The sequence below is a fragment of the Acipenser ruthenus genome, chromosome 1 (genome assembly GCF_902713425.1).
Source record: "Acipenser ruthenus chromosome 1, fAciRut3.2 maternal haplotype, whole genome shotgun sequence".
Taxonomy (NCBI): Eukaryota; Metazoa; Chordata; class Actinopteri; order Acipenseriformes; family Acipenseridae; genus Acipenser; species Acipenser ruthenus.
The window spans coordinates 79246348-79260970 of NC_081189.1; the positions used below are offsets into that span (position 1 = coordinate 79246348).

Consider the following 14623-nt stretch of genomic DNA (forward strand, 5'->3'; position numbering starts at 1 on the left):
GATTAAACAAGTCTTCTGTAATTCCAGTGTGCCCATGGCACCATTCTTTTTCTTGCATACAACAGAGCTATGATGAATTAGCTTTGTTTTGTTTGTTTTTTGTTGTGAGTGGGCACAGAACTGGTGACAAAAAAAGAGTGGTATTCACAAATAAACCGATATAGTGTTGTGAAACTCAATCACTTCATTTTTGTTTTCCTAGGTGTTTCATGAATGTTTCCTGAATCCATGCCAAAACAGAGGAACTTGTGAAGAAGTGGGAACTGGATATGTTTGTTTGTGCCCATCTGGGTTTACAGGAAAGTGATGTTTTATTTATTTATTTTTTATTTCAATTAAAAAAAATAATATTTCAGTAAGTACAACATGAGAAATACTATTTTTAATCAAATGCTTCAAGGTGCAGTTTGAAGTACAGTATAAAAATAAAAAGAAAAAATTATTATGAAGGTACTGCATAAGTCATTTTTCAAGTCAGGTGCTTGATGAAATGGTTTTGGTTCACATAAAAAAAAAAAAAAAAAACATGCAGTAGCTTATTTCAACATTTCAATCACATGTACTGTACAGTATGACTGATTATGTAAAAAAACTGCAAAAGTTTAATATAACCATCATATACCTTCCCTTTATTATATTCTTTTAATGAAATATACACTATTTATACACATCAGTTTTGCATTTGGTCTCACCAGCTAATAAATCACTCACCATTCCTAATGTATAAGATCAACAAAAACTGAGCTGCAATATCCTGCTTTAAACAGCAGAGGTCATTGCACACATATATAAAGGACAACTTGTTTGTCTCTGTAAGTATAATAACATCCCATAGGCACATCAGAGTCTCCATTTCCTTGCTAAAATATCTGTATATACTTCCTGAATAAACACATAATCAGGCTTCCCCAGGAGGGATGTTTGTACCGGGAAGACATGTCTGCTGCCACCTGTGTTTGCACTACTAATATCAGATAAACCGTTGAAATGCTGACTTCATAAACTCCTTAAACACTCCTTAAACAGCTTCTAAGATGGTGGCCATATTGTGGTCATGTGACTTTTAACGAGATACAATGTAACCCGGTTAATGTCGCAACCCGCTTATTATCACGTTTAAAAAAAAAAAAAAAAAAACATTTGCCACTCACCATAGGTTTTTATGTTAAATTAACTCATTTATTATCACTAGGAATCCCGCTTATTATCCCCATTTGAGTCGTCTACCAAAGCTGCGCAGATGATGTGTACCGTTTTAAATAAATTATTTAACCAATTATACTATCCCTAGATTATTAAACATTGTGTAAACCCTATCAAAAGCGGTACTGGAATGGCATTACTTCAGAAATCACGCCTTCAAAATGTCGGTTAAACTGACTTTGGCAACATAAATAGCCTGATGTACTGTAAGTGTACGTAGCTAGCTACAAGCAAAAATGTCTATTTGAAAAAGAAAAAGATCTGACAGACAATCAGAAACAGGAAATGATACGTCTCTGTGAAGGAACACCAAAGATTTCACATCAAAACACTGCAAAACAATTCGGAATTGATCGGTCCCCTGATAGTAAACTCTACCGAAATCGGGGGCTGGCTTTGTTGTTACTGATTTTATTTGATTGTACACATAGCGTTGTCTGAGTTGTTAGCAACAGTAATTGTGTTACGTTACAGCAATAAACGTAAGCTTATGGTGCGGTAAGTGTTTTGTGGACTCGTTTCCCCTGCACTGATGTAATGTCATCTGGCTAATTAAAGTAGACAGCAATTGTTCGCGTTTGTTTGAGCTATCTAGACAAATAATTCATTTCTGCTATTGTTTAATTAAAGTAAACATTCTTTAGAAAAATCTATTTGATGTTATAGTACTGTAATATTAGTACAATATTGCAATATAAGACGTACAGATATGGATTATATTCAGTTTTCTTTGTTTATATGTAAAACGGTTGAATATGGAGTGCTTAAATGTCCCTTACTTTCTTCTGCGTGGTGGCACCATAGGGTAACTTGAGACCCTGTTTTATATCCCAACCCGCATAATATCCCCAAATAACTCGGTAATGGGGATATTAAGCGGGTTGCAATGTATTGACTTCATACTCATACAAACTTTGCTTGTGTTTTTGATGTAATTTCGAGCGCTTTTATTGTGCATGAAAAACACAAGCGAAAAACATGAAATGAAAATAAATACACAACACTGTATATTATGGTAGTGAAGATTTCTGTACATAAAGGTCGTCATGCTTTCATATATTTTGACCTTCAAAATAAAAAAAATATATATTGTAACGACCTGGACAATTGCTTTGTAGCAGGACTTGTTGTCTGTTCAGTTTGTGGGCAATTGGGGCAACCTTGACCCCCACCGCTTTTACAGTTGTGCCTATTTGCTTTGTGCTGCCCCAATTGTTTCATCTAACAGCTTGCATTTTTGATATTGTGTGTGGCCCGTTCCCCTTACAATACATGTAACATAAAAGACAGACGAGACAAACTGAACAGACAACAAGTCCTGCAACAAAGCAATTGTCTGGGTCGTTACAATATATATTTTAATTTGAAAGTAAAAATATATGAAAGCATGATGACCTGTATGTACAAAAATCTTCACTAATACACGGTGTTGTGTATTTATTTACGTTTCATACAGTATTAAATGGCAGTGTTTATATCTGATAGTGAAAAATAAATAAATAAATATCAAGATAGATAAAGAAAGAAATAAGTGTCAATGTATTGATTTATGTATGCATTTATTTCAATATTTATTAATGTATTTATTTATTTATGTTTTACTTTTACCAAATATATAGGATACCCTTCAGCATAGCTAATTCTCAGAAATGAATGTTCCTTTTTGTTCAGTGGGGACCACAAATAGCGTTACTCTCATCAACCAGTATTGAGAGGAAACCGTACTTCCTTGCGCCAATAGGGACCACAATGAACGTTACACTGCGTGCACTGTGTCCATTTTAAAATATCAATAAATCGTTCACTATAAACGATACAGACGTCAAAATAAATGTGTTCCCTAGTATATTTCCATGTTGACAAAACAAGTTAATTGTCATTAAACTTGGATGTCCTGTAATATACATATGCGTGGATAAAAGTGCCTGGGGTCTGCAACTTATTTCTCTTACTGTATGACAGGTATTTACTTTTTTCTTCTACATTTCACCTAAAGTGTTGGGAACTACAAATTAAAAGTGAAATGGTGCTTTTGGCTGATTTACTTTTGCTGTGCCAATACCCTGAAAACACATAAACTATCCTTGCTGTATAGAGTCTCTGGCAGTTCTCTTTGATGCGAGGAACTACCGTTCCTCTCAATGATGATGGTGATGTTTGGTGCATTGCAGGGCCCAGATGTGAAAGTGACATTGATGAATGTGGATCAGCTCCTTGTCAAAATGGTGCTGCCTGCAAAGATGGAGTGGGGGAGTTTGTCTGCCAGTGTCAACCTGGTTATGTGGGTATGTTGTAAAGTTGCATTAACTTACAGTACACTGAAATAATGAATAGGCTTAAAAACAAGGCAATGATCTCTTGAATTTTGAATCTTCCCTATTTTGACTGTAGCTTGGTTATTTCTACATTTTCCTTGTTTCTAAATAAATCTTTTGTATAATCTGTTTAGGAATGCTATGTGAATTAGAGGTAAATGAGTGTAGCTCCTCCCCATGCTTCAATGATGGGACATGTGTTGATGGCATCAACGCATACTCCTGCAGCTGCACTGATGGATTTACAGGTAGGAAGAAGTTTAGTATGCTTAACATATTTATTTCAGCCATTAATATTACACAAATATTTCTACACATTAACCGTCCCTCATTTGAATAATGAATGCAATAAGTAAATGGCTCAGCATTAATCACCAGCCCAGCATTACTTTTACTTCAAAACAATTTCTTTATTGGGGGCTCCACATGGACAGTGCCTTTCAAGCAATACAGTATATTTTAATTTTGTGCACAGGCACACTTTTCAAAAAATCTAAATGATCATTTGCCAAGACATTTGCTTCAATTGGAAATGGAAATAATTTTATTAGGAATGAGTTTAAGTGAAGCACATAAATAAATTATTGCTCAGAATGTTGATGTGTTTCTCTTGACAGGTGTTCACTGTGAGCTGGAAATCGATGAGTGCCAGCCAGGCCCATGTGTGAACAACGGTGTCTGTGAAGACCTGATAGGGAGCTTTAAATGCATGTGTCCTTCTGGTTTTGCTGGAGCTAGATGTGAGATAAATATCAATGAGTGTGACAGTGAACCCTGCTTAAACGGGGGTACGTGCTCAGATGATATCAACAGCTTCAGGTAAACAGAGATTCATATTTATACAGTAGTTAGCTACTAAGAATGTGTTACTTGTAATATTTTTAAAAACAGTAACCACACTGCCTCCTACCACAGCCCATTAAATAAATACTGTACTTTATCAGTAGAACTGTGCTTCAGCATTGTCTACAGTGCACCCAATTTCATTCTCTGTGGGTGTCCTCCTCCACGCTCCCAGGTTTGTGTGTTGGACTAAACTGTAAGAAGCTGTTCTCTGTTTACAGTATACGATGGTCTGTTTGAGCCCACTAGTTTATAGTATCCTGGAATATTTATAATCAGTTGTTACACTGCTCTCTGAGATTTTTTGGCCATGTTTTTAAGGTTTTGGCTAGTGGATTGTCATTAGAATGGGTTTATGTTTCCATGTTCCACAGGTGTCAGTGCCCTCCTGGCTACACAGGGCTGGTCTGTGAGACAGATGTAAATGAATGTGAAGCCAGTCCGTGCCTGAACCAAGCCACCTGTGTTGATGGCCTGGACTCATATGCTTGCAAATGCCCTCCTGGGTTTAATGGAACTAGATGTGAAGCAGGTATATATTCAAAATAAAAGGCGTACCTTTTACAGAAGTATATGTGTATTTTGTTTTAAACTTATTAACGTATTCTTCAAATTCACAGTGAAACCAAGCTTTCTCTGTTTTGCTTTTTTCCGTTGTCATAGAGATGTCCTCTAGTTTTAACCTGGACTTCGAAGTCTCTGGTATCTATGGCTATGTTATTCTGGAAAACAAAATTCCTTCCATGTCTGTGATAACCTGCACATTCTGGATGAAATCGTCTGACACGACCAACTATGGCACCCCAATTTCTTATGCCGTGGAAAGAGGAAGCGACAATGCCTTTTTACTGATTGACTACAATGGGTAAACCTCCTTTTACATAGTTAATATAAATACAATGTACAGCATAAAGCATTAGTAAAATCTTCAGAGCTACAGTATACAGTATATCTAAATGTGTTGATAACAAGATGAGTTTAACATAGCATGACCTTTAGGCCCATCAGAACCCCAGATGACCAAATAGAGATTATTTCCTTTGCTTTATACCTCATAACAACAAAATAATTTATTTTGAAATACCATTATGGCCCCTGCTTCTGGTTTTTCACTGGCTAACGTCAGGTAAATGCAATTTTTAAACACAAACAATTTTTAAATTTTTGTTTTTTATTATTGCTGCCTATTACTAGTATCTTCCATGCTGAGGCTTTCTGCTTAAATGTTAAAAAGAAAAACCAAATTAGACCCAGTAAAAGTCAACGTAAAAATAACACAACTTTATTCCTCTTTCAAGTTGGGTGTTGTATGTCAATGGAAAGGAGAGGATTACTGACTGCCCCGCAGTGAACGATGGGGAATGGCATCACGTTGGTGTCTCCTGGAACAGTATAGATGGGGACTGGAAGGTCTACATTGATGGGGAGCTCTCAGATGGAGGGAAGGGCTTATCAATGGGCACCACTATTCCAGGTACTGTGCTGGTCCAGCCTTTTAACATTGAATATAAAGGAGTTTAGTTTTCTTCTGTTCTACAGACGGCTGCTTGGGAACGATAAGGTAATCCATTTTATTTATTTATTTATTTATTTAACTACAGTCCATTTATCAGTGTGTCCTACACTGCTGTGTAACATAGTACTTTTTATTTCCATGTCATTTACAGCATTAGGAGGTGAGGTATTTTCGTTACCTACTTTATCCCTTGCTTTCTAATCTTTTAATAGATGTACTCCAAGAATTCTGTGCAGCCCTTTGATTGGGTGCAACATGTAAATGCTTACTAGACTAAGATGTTTCTTTATTTCTTCTGTGATCTTATTTATTTAACAGGTGGTGGCACCCTGGTTCTTGGACAAGACCAGGATCAGAAGGGTGAAGGATTCAACCCTGTGGAATCTTTTGTGGGCTCCATAAGCCAATTGAACATCTGGAATTCTAGTCTGTCACCAGAGCAGGTACATCTTCTTTCCATTTATGCATTTGTATACTGTATACGTAAAGTGGTTGTAATGTATAGTATACAATACAATTGTACTGGGGTGTTTGTGAATGAACTACAAGTTAACAACCATGCAAGACATTTCTTTTAACAAAAAGAGACAATTTTTAAAGAATGCTGGGAAACATTCTTTAAAGTTAGTTAATATGAAGAAAAGCTAATAGACAATAAAATACTGTATTTATTTATTAAAAAATTGGGGCTCCAGGATTAAACTTTTTGATACAAATTGGTACCATGTTTTCAAAGAGTCCTGGAGGAGAACAGGCTCAGACTTGTAGATTTTCTGGCAATGAACCTAACTGCCACATACTAATCTGGTATACATTTTATCATGTGTTCAAATACGATAGGCAAAATACGAGTATGGCTTTAACAGTGATATGGACCTTGTAGGTACCGACACATTGTTTAAGTGTAAACAGATGGGTCTGGTTCAATTTTAGAAGGTTTCTGTGGCATGTCTTTTGCTTATCATAATACTTAATACATAATACTCACCGGTGGTGGTTTTCTACAAAGTTGCCATTCCAGGAAAACCCATTTTTTGGGCTTTCCCCATGACTGACTGAATAGTTGCATACAGTCTATATCTATCTACCTACATTCTCATTTTGCCCAGTCTGTATAATTTGTATGAACTCTCTGAATATGAATTGGAATGATAGAGATGAATGTACCTATGACCATTCCATTCTATCGTGTATCAGTTGTCTGTTCTGAAATCATCTCCTGAATTCTGTAACCCTATTCCTTATAGATCAAGGCCCTGGCTAGCAGCTGCCCAAAGGAGCTACGAAGAGGGAACGTGTTGGCATGGCCAGATTTCCTCACAGGGATTGTTGGAAGAGTTAAGATGAATCCTCAGAGTAGTTTTTGTGCAGGTAAGAAGTGTTATAGTGTAACACATTTTTGAAATCAACTGCATGTCTAAAACATATAACCTTGAAAGGAAATAAAACACCCCTAGTTGATTTAGTATTTGTCTGTGTAGCAGTAATATGAATTCCCTGTTCTTGATTATCTTGAACTCAGACTGTCCCATGCTAGAAAACTTGGTTCCTCACCTGCGATCATCAAGTACAGATGTGAACCCTGGATCTCGTGTGGAGCTCTTCTGTGATAATGGTTACTATCTGGTGGGAGATCGTGAGCAGCATTGTAACAATCAAGGGAAATGGAGGGATCCTCTTCCACAGTGTGAAAGTAAGCTCTGATGGGATAGTGTGCTCCTCTGTGATTACAATGTTGTAATATTACAAGACTTACTATAGCTACAAAGTTGTGGTTGAAATGTTTACGCTGCTCATGTCGTGAGTATCTAAATTATTTTGATATTGTGAACACTTCAGAAGAAATACATTGTGTTGGAAAATTCCTAAAATATTACACATGTCACGATATGACCAGTCGGAATGCAAACAATGTTATAACAGAAATTAACCTAAACAAACCCTGTGTGTTTAATTGAATAGAGAACAGGTTATCCATATTTCAGTTTCTATATCCCAAAAATAAATGGTTTTCAGTTGGCTTGCATATCTCAAAATAGATGGAATTCATTGTCAGAAATGTTTGGGACTTAGACTTTATATTTATAATCCAGGGCTGGCAATGGAATAAGAAACAAGCAATGTGATTGGTCGAGCAAGATTCCAGCTGTCTGTATATTGGATGGATATGGACAATTGGAGCCTTGTCACATATTCAAAGTCACTGCGCTGCCTCACAGAATTTAAAGTACCGGTAGCCATCTTGTTTACAGATGTACAGTAACTATAAAACTGAGTTACCAATTACCAGCAAAAAAAAATCCTGAAAGTAGTAAGTAGACATGCCGATTTGGATGAAGAACAATTAAATGAACTGGAAGATAGCAAAACAGAAAAAAATACCAAACAAATTAAAAATATAAAAAACATTGTCTTCATACTCACTTAACCTTGACTTTGTCACTTCAAATAAAGTATTTAACGGTTTGTAAACACTACAGAAAAACACAAAAAGACACTTTTGCACATTATCCACCCCTCTCCGACACAGACCTTGAAAAATTACTGAAATCCGAGACGCCATTATTTGTTTATTTTTTTTTACTCCCGTTCTGCTGAAACAACAGTGCCTTGAACTCACAGAAAAAAAAATAATTCAGTGCTGTCTCAACTCTACCTCCTGCTGGATCTTTTCAATGGCAATGTCAAATTCAACTTATCAAAAATAAATATTTAGGCCTACACGTTTGCATATTTCAATTCAATCAATTGATTCAGCTTAACTTAGTGTGTAGTTCAAAGTTATAAATGGGACTACTTTATTGGCGTAAGGATATTTAATTTAAAAAAAAGTATATTTTTTGCCCTAAAAATTACTTTGTTTTATTTTTTTCAAATCCACTATTGGATTATAAATGCAATAAGGCCCTTCAGGGTGTCTGTATAAGTTGAATATACAGACTTCTCTGGGGGTTGGAGGCATCTTGAGACGTATATGGACACCCTGTCGGGCTTTATTGCATATATATATATATATATATATATATATATATATATATATATATATATATATATTCAACTTACGTTCTTTATGATTCGAATATGTCTAAAGGAATTAGCTGCGGCCCTCCCCCTCTCTTGGAAAATGGATTTTACTTAGCTGAAGACTTCTACGCTGGCAGCACTGTTACTTACCAATGCAACAATGGTTTTTATCTGCTGGGGGACTCCAAAGTATTCTGTATTGACAGTGGCAACTGGAATGGCAATTCACCATCTTGTCTTGGTAAGAATGAAACCACTTCTGAGGATATGAAATCATCTTATAAACCACTGTCCATATTGTGGACTGACATGTTTGACTGATATGTACTTGACAACAGTCAGTTATTTTGTAAGTTGGATAACAGTTCCAATTAATTTAAGTAAGCATTATTATTTATTATAAAGCACATATCAGTAATCAACCAATCATAGTGAAATATTTGCCAAAATTCCAGTTCATCTTCTATGAACAGATGTTCAAAAATCAAAACAAAACAGTTAGACCTGTATGTGAGAATTTAACTTGGAATTTTAAAGTATTTTCTTTCATAGTTGTGGTTGGCCTAAATATTTGGTTGCACAGAGATCAAATATAGGCCTAGTTTATATACAATATTGCATCCATCTGACTGTTGTGTATTTTATTGTAGATGTAGATGAGTGTGCTCTGGGATCAGACTGTGATGAGCATTCTAACTGCTACAACACTGATGGGTCTTACACATGTACATGCATCCCACCCTACTATGGAGATGGTAAAAACTGTACAGGTAATATACTACTTATATGCATGAGTGGAAAGGATGGCTTGTTGTGACGTCAGACCAGGAATAGACCGGACACAGTACTGGGGTCAAATGCAAAAGTTTATTGCAAAACAAAATAAAAGGTTTGAACAAAACAGGAACCAAAACACTAAACACAAACAAAATGGCACAATGGCCAAAATAAATAGACACGGAACAAACAAGTATCGTGCTGGTGTAAAACCAGCATGGTTAACAATTGTTTTCTCTCTTTCAGTTCTCTTTACTCACGACTCATGTCTCTGTTTAATTAATCAATCTGGAGACAGTTACATTCTGCAAGAGTTTAGCATGGAGGGGAAATTTTAACCCCATCCATGCTGTAAAACAACAATAACAAAACATAGTGTATTTAAACCCTAAACCATGCATTTAAATAATAATGATACAAAATAATACAAAATACACACAGGGGTGGGTGTACCCCGTCACATATGCCCCCCCTTGTGCGCAGCACACATGGTCTCAAAGGCCACCTCCCCTCTTAAAAACCCAACAGTCTCAGTCATAGTCCTGGGCCAGGAACAGAGGCATCAATTTGCCCACTGGTGGCAATGTTGCCAGTGGCAATCCTGGCAGCAGAAATGCTGCCATTGGCAATGCTGGCAGTGGCAATGCTCACAGCAGTAAGGCTGGCTCCTCCAGAATAGGCGGTTCTGGCAGCCGACATGCCGACTGCAAGGCTGACAGTGCCAAGGCTGGATCCTCCAGCAAAGGCAGGTCTTGCAGGGGTGCGGTGCACTCTGGAAGTGGCGGTGGTGCTGGCAGCGGTAACGCTGCCCTCAGCGCGGGACACTCCGGAAGTGCCGCCAGCACTGCGTATGCCGGTAGTGCAACTACTGTGGGTGGAGGTGGTCTCCTCTCCTCTCCTTCCTTCTCTGTAACCGACGGTTCCCTTTTTTTGGGCTCCGGCCCCAGAATTTCCAGCAGTGCAACTGCTGCTGCTGGACACAACAAAGCCCTGGGCGATGACGTACATGCATCCCCAGGTGATGGCGAACTGACCGTGGCGTTGGGCAATTGATCACCATGGCTGCGATGCCTAGGATGCGATGTTGCTGCTCCCAGGCTTCCCATTGCTCCCAATCTCTAGCCCACAGCAGGTCGACCGCCTCCTGGAAGTTCCACTCAGGGTCCCTTAGCCAGTCAAAGATCTCCTTCGAGGACATTTGATGCCCGTGCTTCCCCCTCGTGGGCGCTGGACACTCGGGCTCCTCCCTTGTGGGCCCTGTCTCTTGCACTGGATTCTTCCCCTTCTTCCGGGGACGGATGCTCCTTCCTTTCCTCTTTGGAGCCGGTGGCGGAAGGCACCCGTGCATGAGACTGCATGTGATGGAGTGTTCGGGCTCGACACAGGCGATGCACCACTTCTCCCCTTTTTGGAAGGTGAGGCAGGTATCCTGGTCTGCCTGCGGTGATGGTACAGCCTTTAGGCAGATCCACTCCTACGCGGTCTCCACCTCACCCCCATCGAAGGCCTGCACAAAATGGGGTCTTCGTAGGGGCACACGTCTGGGAGGTGCCCATGCTCCAGACAGACAAGGCACCATGTTAGCCCTCCTTCCTTCAACTCACACTGACGAGCATGCCACTGCTGCATATATTCCCGCACTTTCTCCATTCTTCAAAAAAAAACACACACACACACACTCACAAAAAAACCTTGTTCTTTCAAAAATAAATCCACCCGCAGTACTATTCCTGGCCTGCGTATATGAAGGCGTTGTTTCCCACTTCTTGACACCATGGGCCTCATTTAGTAAAGGTTCTTATGCGATAACACAGGTGTTATCCAAGGATAAGGCGCGTGCTAGATAATCCTGTATTTATCAACCATGATAAAGCGCGACTCAAAGCATAAGACGTGAGTTAGCATGCACGCCTTAAAAATAACACAATGGGTACATTAGCATCTGCTAAATATGCAAAATGCATGGTGGCATTTGAAATGAAGTGGCATGAGAGCACTAATGAGGCTAATGATATTCAGACGATATTTACTAAACTGTGCTAACCATGAAGCACACCATACATCGCGTGCTAGACAGCACTGATGGAAAGCAGGTGTTACGAGCCGAGATCCGTCTTAAAGCTGTCTGTCAGCACAAGGTACAGGTACAGTGCCTTGCGAAAGTATTCGGCCCCCCTTGAACTTTGCGACCTTTTGCCACATTTCAGGCTTCAAACATAAAGATATGAAACTGTAATTTTTTGTGAAGAATCAACAACAAGTGGGACACAATCATGAAGTGGAACGAAATTTATTGGATATTTCAAACTTTTTTAACAAATAAAAAACTGAAAAATTGGGCGTGCAAAATTATTCAGCCCCTTTACTTTCAGTGCTTCAAACTCTCTCCAGAAGTTCAGTGAGGATCTCTGAATGATCCAATGTTGACCTCAATGACTAATGATGATAAATAGAATCCACCTGTGTGTAATCAAGTCTCCGTATAAATGCACCTGCTCTGTGATAGTCTCAGAGGTCCGTTTAAAGTGCAGAGAGCATCATGAAGAACAAGGAACACACCAGGCAGGTCCGAGATACTGTTGTGGAGAAGTTTAAAGCCGGATTTGGATACAAAAAGATTTCCCAAGCTTTAAACATCCCAAGGAGCACTGTGCAAGCGATAATATTGAAATGGAAGGAGTATCAGACCACTGCAAATCTACCAAGACCTGGCCGTCCCTCTTAACTTTCAGCTCATACAAGGAGAAGACTGATCAGAGATGCAGCCAAGAGGCCCATGATCACTCTGGATGAACTGCAGAGATCTACAGCTGAGGTGGGAGACTCTGTCCATAGGACAACATTCAGTCGTATACTGCACAAATCTGGCCTTTATGGAAGAGTGGCAAGAAGAAAGCCATTTCTTAAAGATATCCATAAAAAGTGTCGTTTACAGTTTGCCACAAGCCACCTGGGAGACACACCAAACATGTGGAAGAAGGTGCTCTGGTCAGATGAAACCAAAATCGAACTTTTTGGCAACAATGCAAAACGTTATGTTTGGCGTAAAAGCAACACAGCTCATCACCCTGAACACACCATCCCCACTGTCAAACATGGTGGTGGCAGCATCATGGTTTGGGCCTGCTTTTCTTCAGCAGGGACAGGGAAGTTGGTTAAAATTGATGGGAAGATGGATGGAGCCAAATACAGGACCATTCTGGAAGAAAACCTGATGGAGTCTGCAAAAGACCTGAGACTGGGACGGAGATTTGTCTTCCAACAAGACAATGATCCAAAACATAAAGCAAAATCTACAATGGAATGGTTCACAAATAAACATATCCAGGTGTTAGAATGGCCAAGTCAAAGTCCAGACCTGAATCCAATCGAGAATCTGTGGAAAGAACTGAAAACTGCTGTTTACAAATGCTCTCCATCCAACCTCACTGAGCTCGAGATGTTTTGCAAGGAGGAATGGGCAAAAATTTCAGTCTCTCGATGTGCAAAACTGATAGAGACATACCCCAAGCGACTTACAGCTGTAATCGCAGCAAAAGGTGGCGCTACAAAGTATTAACTTAAGGGGGCTGAATAATTTTGCACGCCCAATTTTTCAGTTTTTTATTTGTTAAAAAAGTTTGAAATATCCAATAAATTTCGTTCCACTTCATGATTGTGTCCCACTTGTTGATTCTTCACAAAAAATTACAGTTTCATATCTTTATGTTTGAAGCCTGAAATGTGGCAAAAGGTCGCAAAGTTCAAGGGGGCCGAATACTTTCGCAAGGCACTGTATATGAATGAAACTGTGGGCAGCAGTGTGGAGTAGTGGTTAGGGCTCTGGACTCTTGACCGGAGGGTTGTGGGTTCAATCCCCAGTGGGGGACACTGCTGTTGTACCCTTGAGCAAGGTACTTTACCTAGATTGCTCCAGTAAAAACCCAACTGTATAAATGGGTAATTGTATGTACAAATAATGTGATATCTGTATAATGTGAAATAATGTATAATGTGATAACTTGTAACAATTGTAAGTCGCCCTGGATAAGGGCGTCTGCTAAGAAATAAATAATAATAATAATAATAATAATATATGTATGTACGATACCACACATCCGAAACTCTAAATAAGTAAGACTAATTTTAAAATAAATGCGTTTATATACTAAAACGCACATATACCAGCTGACTGCATAAAATAAATAAGAAAAACAACTTTTAAACAGAAATGCATCTATATACAGGTATATTATGATTAAATAAAACTGTACAAACAAAATGAGTAACTGGACATTGGAAATAAATGGAAATGAAAAAAAGACATAACTGCGTACATACAGACATAATGGAAACACTAATATAAATAAATAAAGAAAATTGGGCTTACAATCACAACAGCACGTAATATCAAAGAAGGAAGAGTTCTCCTAAATCACATACCTGCATACAGTGCACTTCTCCACACGATTTGGGCACAGCTATACCATTGCATGTGTCGGCTGGCACTGGGGTCGATACCTTCTGCATACCTGCTTTTACTTCTGTACAAATAATTCTCTACCTTCTCAGCGTAACCGATTTGCACCTTTCTGTACAAAATGATTATTTGTCTAGCTACAAAAGATTACACAGTGTATTGCAATTAGTGTCTGCGAGATCCACGTTGTAAAACACGTGAACGGCATTTCAATGTACAGAAATGCGTTAATCGCTGAAAAATGCCACCTGGTCTAAATGCCAACTCCATACTTCGTTGTATTCACAGTTTCATTCATGTAGCCTAAGGGCTGCAGACTGATCTAATCAATGATGGATAAAAAAAAAGAATGGGCTACTGTACTGTATAAATGCTTTTTATATATACCGTACAGCCATGATGGTGTCTAGGTAGGATTGTTTATAACTTTTTATTTATTTATTTTTGCAATCCTGCCTTTCAACATCGTTATAGAGTATTTAAAAC

General features: G+C 38.5%; 1 protein-coding gene across 2 annotated transcripts in view; it reads left to right on the plus strand.

Moving 5' to 3' along the window:
- Positions 1-14623, plus strand: part of svep1 (sushi, von Willebrand factor type A, EGF and pentraxin domain containing 1) — a 122985-nt gene that overhangs the window by 76462 nt on the left and 31900 nt on the right. For both annotated transcript variants that reach the window (XM_059030318.1, XM_059030314.1), the window contains exons 21-32: positions 203-296; positions 3372-3488; positions 3653-3766; positions 4136-4337; positions 4736-4893; positions 5025-5226; positions 5660-5835; positions 6196-6320; positions 7125-7248; positions 7400-7570; positions 8969-9142; positions 9552-9671. In XM_059030318.1, the coding sequence (XP_058886301.1) occupies positions 203-296; positions 3372-3488; positions 3653-3766; positions 4136-4337; positions 4736-4893; positions 5025-5226; positions 5660-5835; positions 6196-6320; positions 7125-7248; positions 7400-7570; positions 8969-9142; positions 9552-9671 (1777 nt within the window). The remainder of the gene's footprint in view (positions 1-202; positions 297-3371; positions 3489-3652; positions 3767-4135; positions 4338-4735; positions 4894-5024; positions 5227-5659; positions 5836-6195; positions 6321-7124; positions 7249-7399; positions 7571-8968; positions 9143-9551; positions 9672-14623) is intronic.